The sequence below is a fragment of the Ranitomeya imitator genome, chromosome 1 (assembly GCF_032444005.1).
Source record: "Ranitomeya imitator isolate aRanImi1 chromosome 1, aRanImi1.pri, whole genome shotgun sequence".
Classification (NCBI taxonomy): domain Eukaryota; kingdom Metazoa; phylum Chordata; class Amphibia; order Anura; family Dendrobatidae; genus Ranitomeya; species Ranitomeya imitator.
The window spans coordinates 188075228-188095234 of record NC_091282.1 but is presented as its reverse complement, the minus strand read 5'-3'; the positions used below and the strand labels follow the sequence as shown (position 1 = coordinate 188095234).

The following is a 20007-nucleotide window of genomic DNA, read 5'->3' as shown; positions in this document are numbered from 1 at the left end:
AAAGGGATATGAGATGGCTTACTGTATGTAAACCATGTCGGGTTTGGGAAGGAGATCGCGAAAGCACACACACACACCCCTATACTATGTGTAGACATTTATTTTAGCTATTCTATTGTAACCTGTCAGTGTGATTTTACTGTACACCGCACTGAATTGCCGGCTTTTCTATAGAACACCGCTGCGTATTTCTCGCAAGTCACACTGTTGCTCCGTGTGTAATCTGTATTTTTCTGTCCCCCATAGACTTTCATTGGCGTATTTTTTGCGCAATACGGTGACAAACGCAGCATTCTGCGATTTTCTACAGCTGTAGAACACTGTATAATACGGATCAGTAAAATACGGCTGATAGGAGCTGGGGCATAGAGAAGCATTGTACCATATGCAATCCGTATTTTCACTACCTCTCTTACGTCCGTAAAACACGCTAGTGTGAGGCCGGCCTCAATGTTACCGTTCCTTAGATGCAGACCATAAACCATAGAAGTTTTCATTCTGAGAACAGTAAAGTGCTGCTGCCATTATTCACACACATTAATGGAGAGTCCTAAACCTGAAGATATGACATCTTACATTGTGCTCACAAAGGCAGAAACATCAGTCCGTTCTCCCCACGCAGAACAACACCGGCAGCCTCAGCTTATTCATGTTCAGAACATAAGTGAAAGTAGAGAAAATTCTACTCCAAATTGATAGAGGTGACTGCTTCTCTGTAATGGCTGTGTGCACATAAATAAAAACCTAAATAACTGCAAAGACTCAATTAAAATATCAATCCATTTTCTGTCTACAGACTCTATGCAGACCTATGTGTCACCATGGTTACAGCCAAACACCAAAGGTTATTCCGCAAAACTGGCCTTGTTGCGCACAGCAACCAATCGGCGATCAGCTTTCAGTGCTCTGGTAATATATATAGCGGAGTTTAGATTGTCCAAAAGAAAGAAAAACAGTTTTGATAAATGGAGCGCACAATGATTAGTCCGATTCTGCAGTCATTAGTTCCTCCACTTATCTACAGACCGTAATAGAAGAGACACACAAGGGTAGGTTTGTACTCTGTAACCATGGAAACACATACGTCTGTATAGGAGCTGATTACACAAATGGGGTTAAAATAAAAATAATATCAAAACCATCTACACAGATAAACTATTCTTTAATCTTAGATCTAGAAGCATAGGTGTCTTTGTGCCTTGTAAATGCAGCACCATCTGGTGCCACTAATCCGACATTGTAGTAGAAACAATAGCTTCCAAGCCAACAATAATTAGCAAAGATTGTGGACAAAATTGACAAAAGTACAGTAAGCGAGGTTACTAGTCGTCACAGTCCAATATGTCTATGTACTAGGAGGATAGTCCCATCAAACCGAATGAAAACTTGATTTACACAGCAGAAGTTAGGGTAATATTACAAGAGGAATTTACTTCATGATTAAAAAGTATATATTTAAAAAAAAAAATAATAATATAGAACCAGATTTCACAGCAGGGAGAAGTCATACAATGGGTAAAGAAGAGGGAACTTGTCATATTCATTATAAAATGTTAAAAAAGATGCTCCAAGTCTTAATAATAATGATCTTTCTGTTCAGCGGGTGACATCTGGGAAGTCATGTGTCCTAGGACTCTCCCGCCACCCCACCAGGATCGTACCTAGTTCTTACATGGTCTTTTTGCATATTAAGATTTCAAGTATTACTTTTTTTAGTATCAGGCTAGATTTTGGCATAATAGGCCAGTCAACAGATTGCAAAACTAGCTAGGTAGATGGATATGTTCATTGGAGCCATGCACCTACCACAGCTCGCTTTTTGCATATATCACACACAGTAGGAGCCATATGTAGACCAGAAAATAAGGGAGAAACTATGGTCTACCTTTGTATCGTGATCAAGCCTAAAATGACTGTGGTACACAAACGTGGTTATATTGGTTGTCCAACAAAACAAAAAAAGAAAAACATGGCCGCTTTTTTCCCCCAAAACTGCGCCAACCCTGTCTTCAAGTTGTGCATGATACTGCCATAAATGTCGCTAAACAGCAATACATCTGGTAGACAAACGGAGCACTGTTTTTGGAAGAAAGCAGCCATGTATTTAAAATCCTTACATTTATTCTATAAGCAGAGGGGAGAACTTGATCAGGCCCAGGTCAGCAACTAAGCGCCGCCGGCCCAGGTCAGCAACTAAGCGCCGCCGGCCCAGGTCAGCAACTAAGCGCCGCCGGCCCAGGTCAGCAACTAAGCGCCGCCGGCCCAGGTCAGCAACTAAGCGCCGCCGGCCCAGGTCAGCAACTAAGCGCCGCCGGCCCAGGTCAGCAACTAAGCGCCGCCGGCCCAGGTCAGCAACTAAGCGCCGCCGGCCCAGGTCAGCAACTAAGCGCCGCCGGCCCAGGTCAGCAACTAAGCGCTGCCGGCCCAGGAGACCTCAAGAGCATGACACTCTTCTAGTACTTTCCTTACAGACAGCACATGGCGTATCAGTGCAGAACTTCTGGATATGTCCATTATAAGAGACAATGACGTACAGTAAAATAATGTCCTGATCGACAATAAAAAGTGGTCCTGCCACCCTTGTTGCAGATCTGGATACATAAGATGTGGCATTTATATTGGACAAATAATGATGAGGGAAACAATGGGTGAATTGAAAAAGAAAACAAAAGACACACAACAACATGAGAGGTGGTGGGGAAGAGCACTGGCTCACATTCAGGTTAAGGGACCACCAAAATAATGGGGGGGGGGCTACATTACAGCTGCTTAATGCCAATCAGAGGCACATGATCCCCTAGTAAACACATTGCTGAATGTTCTTCACATCTCAGGCTAAATTTATAAATGAACGAACAGTGGCAAAAGAAAAAAAAAATGGCATAAGACAGAAGCCCGGGGAAGGCTTGTATCTTTTCACATTAATGTGAAGCTTCCAAATAACGTTCAAAGCGAAAAAGAATATCCATTGTGTCCTCCCCAGCCATAGGCGTGGATCTGCAGTCACCATAGACATACTACAGTAGATATGTTGCATTTATAGGGACAGAAAAAAAAAAAAAAAAAAAAAAGCACCAACGCAGACCTTTCCACTCTGAAAATTGTGATCCCACTTCAGACTTGAAGAGGTTAATGTTGTGTAATGTGCAGTGCATATAATACAAGGCAACAAACTGGAGACCCCCACCCCACCCTCCGAGTGGTGTGCAGCGAGGCTGAAGTCACCATTGACAATGCATTCATCTTACATTCGAGCTACACCAAGAAGCGATCTAGTAAACCAAGTGTCACATCTACCTCAGGGAGGAGACGACCGAGGACAGTGTGTGAAGACAAACCACATCTAGGCAATGCCCGCCGAATATGTAGGACAGGAGCGTTCAACACTGAAAGGTTCTCGTATGTAGTAAAAAGAAGAAAAAAAAAAGACGATATTGCAAAAAACAGTGCAAGACGGAAAGATCCTCCCACAGCCAGATACTCACAATTACACAGAACGAATAGAATCAAGTCCTGTCCATAGGACAGACCTTCTCCTCACCCCCAGTAAATCCCTGCACATCCTTGTAATAACCTGAGAAGGTAAGGCTTGATTAAAACACGCTCTTGGCGGTGAGGCTGCAGCGCTCCAGAACCTCGTGCAGCTGCTGGAGGCTCAGAAATCCAAGGACTTCATGATGGCGTCCTTGTCAAATCGGAATCCCAGGAAGGCTTTAGAAGAGAAGGGATACTCCAGGGCACCATTGCAAGCTTCAGCTCCAGCGTGGTCATACTGCGGCCCTTCAGCGGGGATGACACCACCATACACAGAGTCTGGAAGACAATGTATAACTATCACTGTAATGCAGGGCAGCGATCATAAGGTGCTTCCCTGCAGTCCTGGGGTCACCGGCACTGGTGGTCTGAAAAGGAAGCCCAACACTGGAGGGAGGGAAGGAAATCTGGGTCACAGTTTTACCGCACTTCTAGGGACTCTGATCTAAACCTGCCAGCTCCACTCATGACTGCCATGTAGAACTAGGACACTTTGTAAAAGGAACTAGAACATTCAATGATCATAATCTTTTTTTAATGGAATTTGTCAGCAGGATTTAACCCCCTCAAAGTATATATATATATGCACCTGTAGCTCTTTCAAAGACTAGTCCAGAACTACCTTTACATGGCCAGTCCGTTCCTCCTTTACTGACAAGTCAGCTTTTCAATAGATATGCAAATGAGGCTGAAGAACTATTTGTAGATTTGAAGCCTCTGTCACTCCAGCTCTACTCCTTGCCCAGTGACTCCGCCTCTTCCTGCTCGTTTTCCAGCCTCTGTGCTGTGCGACTTCATGGACAATGGAGCAGTCAGTCAAGCAGTAGGAGGCTGCACTGAGCCGGAGTGACAGAAACTTCAGATATGCAAATATTTCTTAAGCCTAATTTGCATGTCAATAGAAACATTGATTTCTCAGTAGCAGAGGAACGGACTGGTCATGTCAAGTTATTCCTGGATATCTTTGAAAGAGCTACAGACGCATATAAACAGTTTGTGGTGTGAAATCCTGATCACAGATTCCCTTTAAGCAATTTCTAAAAAGGAGGAAAAGAAAAATCTAAATATTAAAGTCATAAGTAAGATACAAACCCCCATCAAAAGTGTCATTCAGACTTCTAGGATTTAGTTTTCGCTCAGATTTCTACAAAGACAAAAAACAACAACATGGTCACTGCCTCTATACTGTGAAATGTGCCCTAAAGATACAGGTCAAGATGGTTACAAGATCGCCCCATAGGCGTCGCACCTACCAGAATATTATTTTGCTGCGGCTGTTGCTTGACTTGTGGATTGTGGACGCCATTTGCTTTTTTCTTTTGGTTCTGAGAATCTTGATGTTGCTTCTTACCGTTGGTCTTAAGATTTTGATTCTAAACCCCCCCCCCCCATCCCCCAAAAGAAAAGGGGAAGAAAAAAAAAAAAGCAGACTTTACCATATGCCCAATGCATTGATCACACATGCCCTATCACGAAGATATCAGCAACCTCCTGTTTTTTTCTATAGGGGTTGACTAGTTTGGAAGAGACAATTTCATATACCCTGATAAAGTATCCGTCACTGACAGAAGAGTCCGCTCCGAACCCTCATGTCAGGAGACCCTCACGTCGATACACAGTGGATTCATTACAATGAGATCTGAGTAAGGCATCATTTGCCCTAAGATGGCGCTGCAGACAACTTGCTGCAAGATTTCTCCAGATTAACCATAACTGCAGGAAACCGTGAGATCAATAATCATACAGGGACCATTATAATTAAAATGTTTTATCCAAAGCGATCCCCAATCTTGATATGTCTGGATCTTGAGCATCATTTATTATAATTAGAGTAGTGCATCATTATCTACATAACACAAGTTCACTACTATAAGGGACTATTGTTGTACCTTAGGCTTTGTCCAATATTCTCCTGGAGAAAGTTCAGAAAACTGAGGCATACAGCGCATTCTGGGCCTACAAGGGAATGAATGTTAGAAGTGACATTGAACAGATGAACTGTGAACGAGCACGCGCACACACACACACAGACACACACACGCACGCACACCTACTGTATGTGCTATAGAAATAAAAACCTAAAGAGATGAACTGGAATAGACGTTGGTATCTGTGCAATGTGTAGGCGCATGTTCACAATGGCCACTAAACAGCCAAAACCGAAGATAGAAACAAAATGAGCAAATACCCGTTTATACAGCTCCCTATGGCTGGGTGTCCATTGGTCGGGGTCTCAGCCCTTATTCACATTTTACTTCATTTGACATTTAGCAAGGTTTTAATAATAGAGGTTAGGATCATCGCGAATAGGGTCACCTTGATCCGGTGGGATGGCTTTTACTGTTTTTGATCAATGTTATGTCAACTAAAGCATCCTATGGTATTTTCGTGCACTATTGCTATATATTTACTGCAGGATATTTGCTCACGTTGCTTGAATCTTAGGTTTTGAATATTTTATACACATACAAGTTACCTTCACTACTTACTCCATTAGTACATGGGTTACATGAGGACACAGGAAAATAGCTCCTCTTATGTTCACTGACAATTTAGAGCAGATTGCAACTGTCCGTCAGGTCATTATTCTCCATGGTCATAAAGTAAACATGTACTAGTTCCGAGAATTATAGTCAAGGTGGTTACACGGCATAGTTATAATCACACACAGCTCTGCAGTGAGATCAGACTGTCAGTCATTACATGTCTCACAATGGAAACGCCCCTTTCATTAGAATAAGCTCTGGAGGCGAATTCTAGGGGAGATCTGTGTCCGATCCAAAGATCTTAAGAGCTCATGTGCATATAAGGAAACCATGGATTTCTCTGGAACAAGACATTGCATCTCAGATATTATTTTAAACATATTAGGAGGGTTGATTTAAGTGACAAATTCCTTTTAAATTCTGCTGTCAAAGAATGACAGTGGCATTTAAATGGTTAACAGCAGCACTAGAGCTGAACTCCAGCCGCTGCGGTTCGCCAACATTTACCACACGTGGAGAGAGCTCAGCTCCGGAGTCATCTCTGCATATGTGCATCACCTCCCTCCCCAATGACTTACATGTGCATCAATTTGTGTTAAGGTGTTAGAGGATCATTGCTTTATTCAGACCATTATTTCCCCTGACAGATTTTCAGTTCCATCCCATTCTTTGCATACAATTGGCCCTAAAGGACCATTTTTTTATGACATTTTAGTCCAGAAGGGGAATCACTGTAAAACTTGTACCCATCCTGTCATCCATTAGGAACCAGAGCTTTAAGGAGTCACACTCATCTGCTCTGCAAACACAAGCTTGTGGTTTCTGTACGGCTACGATACATACAGGGCCAGTAATTACCCATCATTCCAGAAAGCATACAAGTACACTAGATGTTAACCTGGATCACTGATGCACACACATCTTCCACCCAGCAAAGACACATTAACCATTCCAGGAATCGCACCTTACCTGCATTTTTCTGTGTTTGGCTTTAATGGTGTACTTCCGGCGGAGAGCAATCCATTATCGCTATCTGACGAGTCGCCCAGTCTCCTCTGAAGCCAATCCCGCAATGGTCTACGGAGAAGCCGAGAGAATATGAAACATGAAGCAATCAGCGTAAGGTTTTCTAATTGGAAAAGTCAAATTAATTGGGGTTTACTAGAATTGGTATCAGAGGGAAAAGCGGCTGCTTTTCTCAGAGAGCAGAGGATTGGAGGATAAGCACAGCCAAAACCAACATGTCAACCCTTATGCTAGTCCAAACATGAGGGCAAGCAGTCACCGTAACCATGCGATTAGAGCAATCTGAAAGACCAAGGCTTCATGGCAACTTTGAGAACTGTTGGGACTATTCCAGAGTGTAGATTTGACTATATTAAAAAAAAATAAAAACCCGACACACAACGAAATCACAATTTGGTAAGTAGAGGTAAGGGGTCGCATGTGACCTACACAAAAATCCATTACGTCTGAATGTTTGCAGATTCTTGCATCACAACATGGAAGATCATTTGACACTGCGATATTCATTAGTGAAGAGTGCAAGTGCTCGTCACTCGAGTTTACTGAATATGTGAAAGGTCTTAGGAACCTCAAAACATGCAAAATAATACACATATTATATCTGGAGCACATCCTAAACAGTGGTGACCATATTGCAGTGTGTGCACATACCATTATTCTCGGTGTATGTCAATTTCATTACTGTCTGTGTTGCATTTGCACAGTAAATATGGAGTGGTGTACACTTCTTGTATAAGAATTGCAAGTGATTTTTGGAGAGTCACACCCGATCAGTAACTACACCAAATTATAGGTTTTAATGTACTGTGGTAATTATGGTAAAGTGCAGCACTAGCCATAACCCCCCTGTACCTCCGTAGCAACACGGCAGCCCACCCATCCAAACACCCGACGCTGCGTCCAGTGGTGTAGAATATAGTTATGTAGTAGAAACCGCACAGCCACCTCTCCACTGACACCAGGGTACAGGACCCCAGGGGGGCACACTGCACTGCCTTCAAGCGCCGTGTCTGACAAGTCACAAATGCTCTTTATTGCTGGCAGGTTTCTCATTTTGCTTACCTTATGAATGGTATAACCATGAAAAACTTGTTCGGAGCCAGCCCTAGCTTCGACTTGGGCGTCATATCATTTTTATGGCATGGCAGCTTTTCAATTGGAAACCACTCAATGTTCTAAGACAAAAAAAAATAAGGTTAGATGCCGTATTCTGCAATCACAGTTTCATGAATTAATTTCATTCATCATAAAAAAAGAAAGATGAAGAATTCAGATTTCAGCTGCCTAATCTGAAAGAGAGGTTAACGAGGAATCTCAAGTTAGGCCTCAGTCAGACATCCGTGTTGTGAGTTTCTAACTACTAGAACATGAGCCAAGCATAGTCTGTGGGACTTCATATGTCCATGCTTTTTTCCCCAGACTGAGTGGTGCACACACACAAAAAAAACAAACAAACAAACAAAAAACACAGATAGGTCCATTTTTAATCCATGCGACAAATCAAAATTAACCATACAAGTCTATGATGGCTCTGTGCAAAATCCCGGATAGCATCAGTGTACAGTCTGTGATTAATACGGTAATACACAGAAGATGCTTTGTAATTAATTTTCTTCTGTCCATCAACAAAATTCACTGATGATAAAAACTAACACATGGATCAAACACCGAAGAACATTTTTTTTTTCATATGAGAAAAAATGATCAACATATGAAAGGGCCTCAATAGTAAAGTACCGTATATATTCGAGTATAAGCCAACCCGAGTATAAGCCGACCCCCCTAATATCGCCACAAAAAAACTGGGAAAACTTAATGACTCGAGTATAAGCCTAGGGTGGAAAATGCAGCAGCTACTGGTAAATTGCAAAAATAAAAATAGATACCAATAAAAGTAAAATTAATTGAGACAGCAGTAGGTTAGGTGTTTTGAAAATCCATATTGAATCAGGAGCCCCATACAGTTTATGATGAGCCCCATAAGATGCTTCATATTAAAATATGCCCCATATAATGCTGCACAAATGCTGATTATGGCCCCATAAGATGCTCCATAGAGATATTTGCCCCATATAATGCTGTACATGGCCCCATACAGATATTTGCCCCATATAACGCTGCACATGGCCCTATAAGATGCTCCATACACTTGCCCCATATGCTGTTGCTGCGATTAAAAATAAATAAATAAATAAATAAAAAAATAACATACTCACCTCTCAGGCCCCCGGCACTTGCTATATTCACCGGTCCGCGTTCCACCGACGGCCGCCGCTGTATCTTCCCCTTCCTCTGCACTGACATTCAGGCAGAGGGCGGCACGCACTAATCGCGTCACCGCACCTTCTGACCTGAGCGTCACTTCAGAGGACAGGGAAGACGGAGCCGTCGGTGGAACGGGGAACATCGCGCACTGCGTTATACTCACCTGCTCCTGGCGCGGTGCAGTCCCTGGCTCTCCAGCGCCGGCAGCTTCTTCCTGTATTGAGCGGTCACATGGTACCCCTCATTACAGTAATGAATATGCGGCTCCACCCCTATGGGAGTGGAGCCGGGTCCATATTCATTACTGTAATGAACAGTACCATGTGACCGCTTAATACAGGAAGAAGCTGCCGGCATCCAGAGAACCAGGGACCGCGAAATTCTCGGCTTATACGGTAAGTACACCTTCAGAGCAGAGTACACTTACTCGGATTTCTCTTCTTGTTTTTGGATTAAATTTTGTGTCCTTTGAGACCCCAGGAATGATATACAGACGTGCTAACTGATCATTGATCCTCAGCTCAATGTAATCATTACTGCAGATTCGATCTTTGATATCAAAGCCTGTCTCTTCAAGTACCTGAAAGAAGAATCAGATCAGCATGTGAGTAAAAGAAGGAGACTTTGGATGTAACACTTTATAATACAGCCTGATGTTATCACCACACATTACATTTACCAACACCTCCCTACATCAATGTTTGCGGATGTCTTCAGTTTAGTACTTGATACACAACAATTAAGGATCCTTAAAAGGAGATCTCATCATGCTAAACAAGTAAAATCACAAAGTGCTTGTAAAAACAAGCAACATGGCAATTTACCTCTCCTCAAAAGTCATCTCTGTTCTCAAGAACGAAAATATTTCTAAATCTTATAGTTTGCTACTTGTTGCTTCTGCTGTCTAGCAGCGGAGGCCGTACTTCTTGGCTAGGAGCACACACTTGTAATGGCTGCTGTGAGACTGGTTGGATCATGAGATCTGGCCAGGTTTGGTGCTCCGGCACTCATCTGAGTGCAGTTTGGGTTGGACCAAGGTGCGACCACTAACAATCTTCAGGAGAGCATCGCACCCGGCAAGCAGGACACCAGGAGACAGGCAAGCGGTGCACCACTGAAGATAGATGGTGAGAAGGACACTAACGCCACACACCATTGATAGCAGATCAATACTGATGGTGTAATCTAAGACATATACAGATATGGTAGCACATAGAATGCAGAAATTTTTAACAAAAACTACATTAAGGCTATGTGCACACGTTCAGGATTTCTCGCAGAAAATTCCTGAGAATTCCGGACATTTTTTGCAAGAAACCCGCAAGAAAACCGCATGCGTTTTTGCCGCGTTTTTGCCGCGGTTTTTTCCGGACACTTCCCAATGCATTTTGGAGTGGGAAATCCGCAAAAAAAAAAACGGAAAATTAATAAACATGCTGCGGTTTTTACCGCGATGCGTTTTTCTCTTATAAAAAAACGCATCATGTGCACAAAACATGCAGAATTCATTCTAAATGATGGGATGCTTATTGTATGCGTTTTTTTTGGCGGTTTAAGGGTATGTTCACACGTTCAGGATTTCCATCCTTTTTTTTTTCAGGACAGTTTTTTTAAAAAACTGCAGCTCTTGGCAGAAAACGCAGGTCCTTTTTTTGTCCTTTTTTGATGCGTTTTTGATGCGTTTTTTGATGCGTTTTTTGATGCGTTTTTTTATCCTTTTTTTACTGTGTGTTTCCTAGGAAGCTTTTTAGGGCTAAAATGGCTGAAAATACCTAACCCTAACCCTAACCCTAACCCTAACCCTAACCCTACCCCTAACCCTACCCCTAACCCTACCCCTAACCCTAACCCTAACCCTAACCCTATTCTAACCTTAGTGAAAAAAAAAAAAAAAAAAATTCTTAATTTTTTTTATTGTCCCTACCAATGGGGGTGACAAAGTGGGGGGGTGTCATTTACTATTTTTTTATTTTGATCACTGAGATAGGTTATATCTCAGTGATCAAAATGCACTTTGGAGCGAATCTGCCGGCCGGCAGATTCGGCGGGCGCACTGCGCATGCGCCCGCCATTTTGCAAGATGGCGGCGCCCAGGGAGAAGACGGCCGGACGGACACCGGGACGCCGGGTAAGTATAAGGGGGGGAGATTAGGGCACGGGGGGGGCATCGGAGCACTGGGGGGGGGCATCGGAGCACGGGGGGGGCATCGGAGCACGGGGGGGGCATCGGAGCACGGGGGGGCAGCCACACTCCGCCCACGCACTTCCGCCCGCTCCCCCGCACTTCCTGCTGCAGCGGTTCTGCACATCAAATCGCAGTAAAACCCGCAGATATATTTTTGATCTGCGGGTTTTACTGCGATTTTGACCTCACAATGGAGGTCTATGGGTGCAGAACCGCTGCGGTTCAGGAAGAAGAATTGACATGCTCCTTCTTTTTTCCGGGAGCTATTCAGCGCGTCTTTTTTTTTTACAATTTCCGGACCATGTGCACAGTGTGTCCTGTTTTCCATAGGGTACAGTGTACTGTACCCTGCATGGAAAACAGCTGCGGAACTGCAGCCGCAAAACCGCCGCGGTTCCGCGGTAAAAAACGCACTGTGTGAACATGGCCATATAGCGTTTTTATCGGGAAAAACCACGAAAAAAAAAACGCGAAAAAACCGCAACGTGTGCACACAGCCTAAAAATAAACATTTTTTTCCCGAATTTCATTGCAAAATATACCCCATAGCTAACCGAGCCCATGTGGGAAACCGTTGCCTAAACCGTACTGTGACTTTATACCTAGATCGAGAAATCATGAGAATAAAGTCTACGGCAATAAGCAGCGTCTCACCTCTCTGGCGGCACAATCGTGAGGAGCTTCTTCTTTATTCACTTTTCCTTTTGGAAAACCCCATCCAGACTTTGCTAAATAACCCTGAACAAGAAGCACCTGGAAAGAAAGAAGTAGATAAAGTGAGGGCAGATACATGCACACATCCATATAATGGGGTAAAATTATAGGGTCAGGTTGTATTCAGCCGCCTTCACACTGCAGAAATTCCAGGGTAAGGTCATGACATGTGGGCGTTATAAGCCGGGGTGGAGGTCTCTGCTGTGTGCCACTGTATGTATATATGTCTTTTTTTGCAGCATGCTCCCTATAGGATAGCTGTATATTGCGGAGAAGTGGAGTCCGCTATTCCACACAGTTGGGGAATATTATCTACCAATGTACAAAAAAATAAAAACACATTTTCATCTACAGTCTTACTAATTAGCTCTGGCATTTTTGTGTAAGTCACTCACATTTTCAAGTGTCTCATCCAGAATAATGGCACCATAGGTGGGTACTCCCATCTTATATTCCTTCCATTCATCCAAGACCCTTTGTACATCTTCACCATTGGGAAGTAAGAATGGGCAATGCTGGAAAAGTGCAAGGATTGTAAAGGAAAGTGTGGGACAGGACTGAAAAATTCCACTGGTGAAGAGTAACTTCCATGAGCTCTACATTTAGTGTATATTCATTTGGGCTGGGAAATAAACCATTACGTGGGATAACCAATATTGTGCTATAATGAGAGCCAGTCAGCGAGGATCAGTAGGGCCCAGGCACCTCGTATCTGCAGGAGCAGTGTGTAATGATCACCTCTGGATTGAATAACGGGCGAGCAGCCACCCACATATACCCAACTGATCACAGGGGAGCAGCACTAGATCCAACAGGAAAACTAACAACATAGATCTCCTAAAGGGGCTTTTCTGCACACACAACTCCTGTCCGTGTGGATGTCAGACAGTCTCCCATTTAGTAACCTCCTGTATAAGCCAGAATGGAGTCATTCACTAGGAGTGGTCCCAGGACTGGAGAGCTTTCCCCTCCATTACATTATCTGCCAGGCATCTAATGACGCCCTCATGCTGTAAAACCTAAATGATGAACATTTACTAAAGGTTTTCTTTTATGGAAGGCAGAAGCCGTCCAGCACAATTTTCAGGCTTTGGAAATATACTTGCAAATTATCAAGAGTCTCAGCGCTTCTTAGCATTTTATGTATAAGGCCGAATCTACACATCCGTGATTCACGGGCCGAGAATGGACTGAGATGCACGGACCACGTGAGGGTCTCCTGATCCAATCTTCAGTCTGGACTCAGCCCACAAAACGTGAATCTTGGATAAATCATCCAGTAATGGCACAGCAGGTGCTAGGCTTTCACCGCTGCACAGGGGGAATCTCAAGCCATGTCCTCTGCGGTCTCCCATTCTTCCTCAGCTGCAGAGGAATCTGTCCACCAGAGACATCGGTCCCTGTGTCCTGCTGTGTGTCTGGTCGCTGCTGCCTTTCCAGGTCCAGCTATAGCAACCAGCATTAGTCTATGGCGAGCAGACGATTCTGGGACTAAGTCCTACTTTTGGCCTTCTGAGCATGCTCGTGAGACGACGACTCATTGGTGGTCGGAGGTCACATACCCAGGTCCTCAAGCTGCTCAGATTGGTCCACTAGCAAGGTCCCGGAAGGCTGCAGCTATAAAAGGATCGCTTGGCCGTGCGCTAGAACATTCCAATATCGTGTGTGTGCAAGCATGTATGTATCTGGTGCCTGCTCCTTATCATCCTCTACCCTCTTGTTGTGACTGAGTCCGGATGTTTGGAGCAAAGATATAGTGCCCTGTAGTTGCATTGCCAGCACAGTACACGTTGGTCAGCGTCTACTTGTGGTGTTCGCCAGTGCAACGCCACGCACACTCAGTGCACTAAATTCCCTAGTCAGGGTTGGTTAGTGGCGTTAGCCGGCGCAATGCTGCGCACACTCTGCGCGCTAAATCTTTTAGCTGGTTGTAGCTCAGGCATCGCAAGTGTGACGCCGTGCGCGTAGTGGGTCTAGAACCCCGTGTCCTAGGGGCCGAGTCTTGTGACCAAACACTAGCACTGTTTCTGCAGTACCCGGTGACAGCAGAAAGAGTACGGTATCTGTGTTCTGCGGTTCTGTGAGGTAACAGAGCTCGTTGCAAGTACACACCAGGTGATGATTAACCCACGTGTGTCCAGTGCAATACCACCACTTGTGTCCGCCATTACCGAGCAGCAGTTTCCATCTCTGCACAGTGGACCCCGGGCTACGAACGCACCTTATTATCTTCTTTATATTTATTTGGTGCGTTCCGCTAGCCCTAACAGCTTTTTAAGCCCACTTTCTGGTTTGTCTGGCCCATCGCATCATGCTAGACCAATGTAAATCCACGTCACTGGAGAAGACACCACAGAAGACGCTGAACATTTTTGCTGTGGTTCTTCATACAGAAATTAAAAAAAAATTAGACAAAAAGAATTCTAAAAATTCTAGCAAACTCCATATTATTGCTGTATGTAACGGAAGACGAGCAGAGAAGCAGCAGCAAACACTGAGAAGGATATCGGCTTTAGCAAAGTCCCTTATCCCACACTGAGGCAGGCCTGGAAAGTTCTGCATGCAGAAGTCCAGGTAAAACCAGTGGGCCAGTTCGATCTGGAAGCAAACTCGGATGGCGTTATCTCTTTCTTCACTGGGAATGTGTAAGATAAATCGGCTGCGGAAAGAGAAAAAGACAAAACCTCATGTCACAGTCAGAGGAACAGCGGCCGCGCCATTACAGTGTGCTCACCATAGATTATAATGGGGTCATATGTGAAAAAAACAGATGCCACACATACATGTAAAGGGGCCTCAGACTGTATGGATTGTTACCAGCCTTGTGATATTACACAGGGCAATACACTGCAATATGGGATACAATAGAGGGGGATATTTTTCTTCACGGATTCATTTGGAAATATAGAGAACGACCTTAGCGTGGTTCTTTAAGAGAACAATGGCGCATGTCACTGCAGACCGGATTTATCCCACATGATGTGTGATCCTGCCTCAACAATTGGCCACTTAAGATGAAGAACCCGGGCGTGTAACCCGTCAGTCTGCACACCTGTATTTCGTATATATCTACCATACGGCAGTGTGTGACTGGCACTGGGTTGGGTACAGCTTTTCTCCATTCTGTCTACAGAGAGGGGGAGCGGAGACTCCTATGACATTGATCAGACCCAAACCTTTCTTACCCCGGAATCAGTGGGTGAACTCACAACCCCCCATACATGATATTATGTATACCCCTCCACACATATAAAGCGCCATGGAATAAATGGCGCTATAATAATAAAGAATGAAAATCTGCAAAAAAATGGCCAGCATTGATCTACTGTGTGTGGCTTTCTGTACACAGGTGTTGCCTGGCAAGTAAACGTTTTATATAAAAAAAATAAAAAAAAAGCCCCAGAATTAAAAATAGAAGACGCAGAGCTCAGTGGTCTCGGCCCCTCAGATGTTTCCTGCGTCAGTGATGACGTCCTGACAAATGGCCACTGTATAACTGGTGTAAGGTCAGCGCCGCGGTCAGTACTACAGCAGCAGTCACATGGCGCGACTCCAGGGTGGCACGAGATTGATGTGGAAAGTTTACTTTAAAGGGAACCTGTCACCCCGCAGGCATATGTAACTAAAAGAGCCGCTTTGGGCAGCACTGATACTGCATTCTGACAAGGTGGCTCTTTTAGTTCGGGTCCCTGGCACTGCTGAAAGAATCGTTTATCAAATTTGTCCCTCATACCGTGAAATCGCCAGGGCAGGGCTTTCCCCCCTAACACAGACGCCTCACAGCCGTCACTCATGGCCTCTGCGCGCCACCTCCTCTTCCTTCATTAGCGTAGCTGGCGCCTGCGCTGTAAGTTAGAAGGGCAGCGTAACTGCGCATGCCCGTAAAAAAAAAAAAAACAGCGCAGGCACCGGGGACGCTAATGAAGAGGAGGCGGCGCCCAGATGCCATGAGTGACGGCTGTGAGGCGTCTGGATTAGGGGGAAAGACCTGCCCCATGGCGATTTCACGGTATCAGGGACAAATTTGATAAACGATTCTTTCAGCAGTGCCAGGAACAAGAACTAAAAGAGCCTCCTTGTCAGAATGCAGCATCAGTGCTGCACAAGGCGGCTCTTTTAGTTACAAACGCCTGGGGGGGGTGACAGGTTCCCTTTAATAGGATGGAGCCGGACGATGAGCACTGACAGATGGGGGGTCTCAGGTAAAGAAGGCTGGAGCCATGGAAAGAGCAGGAGGTCAGATGTATGCAGCTCCCGCCACCACCTGTCACCACATTCCCCCGCAGGGTCAGAGGTCAGCCTGCGCCACAGTCAGTATTGGGGTCCCGGGTGTCCGATCCCACCAACAGCAGCACCGACAGGAGAGGGGGAGGGGAGAGGATACTTTCTGATAACAGCAAAAATATCAATGTTGCCATAAAAGTGTCAGGGGCTGATGTACATGGCGCACAGCAATGATGGCTCAGATCACAAAGTGTACTACGAGTCCCAGCAGGGTGACAGTGCGTGCTGAGGCTTGTAGTACCACAGGGAAAGTGTATTACAGGACCATTGGGACAGTGCGTGCTGAGGCTTGTAGTACCACAGGGAAAGTGTATTGCAGGACCACTGAAGTCCGCCGTCACCTGCACAGGTCGTCCAGGACGCCATCGGGAACCTCCACTCGCTTGCCTTCCATGGTGGACACAGGCACATCCCGGAGACAGAACGATCCAGGAGCCTGAAATAAGCGGGAGCTGCGGGGCGGAGCGAGGAGAGGAAACAATAACAAGCAGAGCTCCGCTCCTCGCCAGTCACTCGCTGCGTCACCGCCTGCGTCACCTCCGCCGCCAGCTGCACGGCCACCGGGACAGGCTCCACCAATCAGCGATGGAGCTCGCCATGTGTCTCCACGCCCACCTGGGAAGGCGTCACGGGAAAGTGTTGGACCAATCGGCACTCAGCATTCAGTAAATCCCGTTGCTACCCTTGGCAACATGGCGTAAGCTGATTGGACGATGGACGAGGAGTGTTGCTATAAGTATAACGATGTCTGCCGTTCTTGTGTACGTTATTTGACTGGGTGATATCAGTAATAGAAATACACCAGTGGCGAGTAAAGTACCCAAGTGGCTAGTGAAGTACACGAGTGGCCAGTAAAGTACAGGAGTGGCCAGTAAAGTACCCAAGTGGCTAGCAAAGTACCCGAGTGTCGAGTAAAGTACCCAAGCAGCGGCCAGTAAAGTACACGAGTGGCAAGTAAAGTACATGAGTGGCCAGTAAAGTAAACGAGTGGCTAGTAAAGTACCCGAGTGGCGAGTAAAGTACACGAGTGGCGAGTAAAGTACACGAGTGGCCAGTAAAGTACACGAGTGGCCAGTAAAGTACACGAGTGGCCAGTGAAGTACACGAGTGGCCAGTGAAGTACACGAGTGGCCAGTAAAGTACACGAGGGGCGAGTAAAGTACACGAGTGGCCAGTAAAGTACACGAGTGGCCAGTAAAGTACACGAGTGGCCAGTGAAGTACACGAGTGGCCAGTAAAGTACACGAGTGGCGAGTAAAGTACACGAGTGGCCAGTAAAGTACACGAGTGGCCAGTAAAGTACACGAGTGGCCAGTGAAGTACACGAGTGGCCAGTAAAGTACACGAGTGGCGAGTAAAGTACACGAGTGGCCAGTAAAGTACACGAGTGGCCAGTGAAGTACACGAGTGGCCAGTAAAGTACACGAGTGGCCAGTAAAGTACACGAGTGGCCAGTAAAGTACACGAGTGGCGAATAAAGTGCATGAGTGGCCAGTAAAGTACATGAGTGGCCAGTAAAGTACACGAGGGGCGAGTAAAGTACATGAGTGGCCAGTAAAGTACACGAGTGGTGAGTAAAGTACATGAGTGGTGAGTAAAGTACACGAGTGGCCAGTAAAGTACACGAGTGGCCAGTAAAGTACATGAGTGGCCAGTAAAGTACACGAGTGGCGAATAAAGTGCATGAGTGGCCAGTAAAGTACATGAGTGGCCAGTAAAGTACACGAGGGGCAAGTAAAGTACATGAGTGGCCAGTAAAGTACACGAGTGGTGAGTAAAGTACATGAGTGGTGAGTAAAGTACATGAGTGGCCAGTAAAGTACACGAGGGGCAAGTAAAGTACATGAATGGCAAGTAAAGTACATGAGTGGCCAGTGAAACAGGGCGTTCACTATTTTAACCCTAGTACAGTAGCTGACCCCAGCCTGTCCTAGCTCAGCCCCCTTCTCCTTCCAGACAGTTTTCATTTTTGAGGTAAGTTACCAAAAACGCAGTATATTTTCAGGCACCCCCGACCCCCAACTTTTAAGGCTCTATTCACATGCAGCATTGTTTTTGCTACTTTTCTACATGCAAATGAAACACTGTGAGACGTCAGAGACCTGCCCACACTTGGTTTATGATTTTCTGACTGAATTTCAAAACCTCAGCGAAATCTGCAGCTTCTCAGTTCTTTCAGTGTGTTTGCAGCGCACGTTGTTTCACCCAGAGAAAGCAATGAGCAAGTGAAAAAAACACAGAAAAAAACTGCATTTTTTACAAAATTCTAAGTGTTTTTAATGAATAAAACTAACTGTATGAAACATATATTGATTAAAGCACACGTTGTCCACACCCAAAAACCAGAGAAAAAGCAGCAGAAAATGCTGAAACACTGCTGTTTTGAACTCAGCGTTTTAAGGCAATGTGCCCACGTTGCGGATTCATGTGCGTTTTTTTATGCAGATTTTGAAAAAGCCACATGTAAAACGCAGTGCGTTTTATCTGTGGATTTCCAGCGGATTAACCTCATTTTTTTGTGCGGATTCCATCTGCGGTTTTACACCTGCGCATTCCTATTGAGCAGATGTAATAGGCTGCGGAATCCGCACAAAGAATGGGATGCTGCGGAAAATAACGCTACGTTTCCGCGCGGTATTTTCTGCAGCATATGCACTACGGATTTTATTTTCCATAGGTTTACATGGTACTGTACAACGCATGGAAAACTGCTACGAATCCACAGGCAAATCCGCAACGTGTGCACATACCCTTAATGTCAAGAAAGCAGATTTTGGCTGCATTGAATTTAATGTATGATAATGAGGTTTGATTTTTTTTATTTTTTTTATACATGAGCTGTGAGCCTTAGGCCGGCGTCACACTAGCGAGTTTTACGGACGTATGAGCGCATTAAATACGTCCGTAAAACACGCATTACACACGGCCCAATTATTCTCTATGCCCCAGCTCCTATCTGCCGTATTTTACTGATCCGTATTATACGGCTTTCTACGGCCGTAGAAAATCGCAGCATGCTGCGTTTGTCACCGTATTGCGCAAGTCTATGGGGGCCCGAAAAATATGGATTACACACGGACCAGCAGTGTGACTTGCGAGAAATACGCAGCGGTGTTAGCGAGAAAAGCCGGCAATTCAGTGCGGTGTACAGTATAATCACACTGACAGCTTACAATAGAATAGGTGGAATAAATGTGTACACATAGAATAGGTATATATATATATATATATATATATGTCATTGAGACACATATATGTATATAAATATGTCATCCAGCGCTAGATAGCTTAAAAGCCGGTAATTCAATTGCCGGCTTTTGCTATCTCCTTCCTAAACCCGACATAATATGAGACATGGTTTACATACAGTAAACCATGTCATATCCCCCTTTTTTTGCATATTCCTCACTACTAATGGTAGTAGTGTGTATGTGCAAAATTTGGCCATTCTAGCTATTAAATTAAAGGGTTAAATGGCGGAAAAAATTGGCGTGGGCTCCCGCGCAATTTTCT

General features: G+C 44.9%; 1 protein-coding gene across 1 annotated transcript; it reads right to left on the bottom strand.

The window, feature by feature from the left end:
- Positions 1-3092: 3092 nt before the first annotated feature.
- On the bottom strand, positions 3093-17023 carry DCP2 (decapping mRNA 2). The gene is made up of 11 exons (XM_069752900.1): positions 16836-17023; positions 14718-14869; positions 12606-12733; positions 12151-12249; positions 9739-9891; positions 8109-8221; positions 6990-7097; positions 5424-5490; positions 4788-4907; positions 4627-4678; positions 3093-3813 (listed from the first exon to the last, which is right to left on the bottom strand). The coding sequence occupies exons 1-11, from the start codon at positions 16886-16888 to the stop codon at positions 3656-3658; spliced, it is 1203 nt and encodes a 400-aa protein (XP_069609001.1). The 5' UTR covers positions 16889-17023; the 3' UTR covers positions 3093-3655.
- Positions 17024-20007: the final 2984 nt, after the last annotated feature.

Bases quoted from the DNA above. Each gene is read 5' to 3' on its own strand.
- DCP2 (XM_069752900.1), bottom strand. From the start codon at position 16,888: ATGGAAGGCAAGCGAGTGGAGGTTCCCGATGGCGTCCTGGACGACCTG. The intron at 14,870-16,835 runs GTGACGGCGGAC...CTCTTTCCGCAG, and splicing joins GTCCTGGACGACCTGTGCAG to CCGATTTATCTTACACATTC. The intron at 9,892-12,150 runs GTGAGACGCTGC...TTCTTCTTTCAG, and splicing joins ACGATTGTGCCGCCAGAGAG to GTACTTGAAGAGACAGGCTT.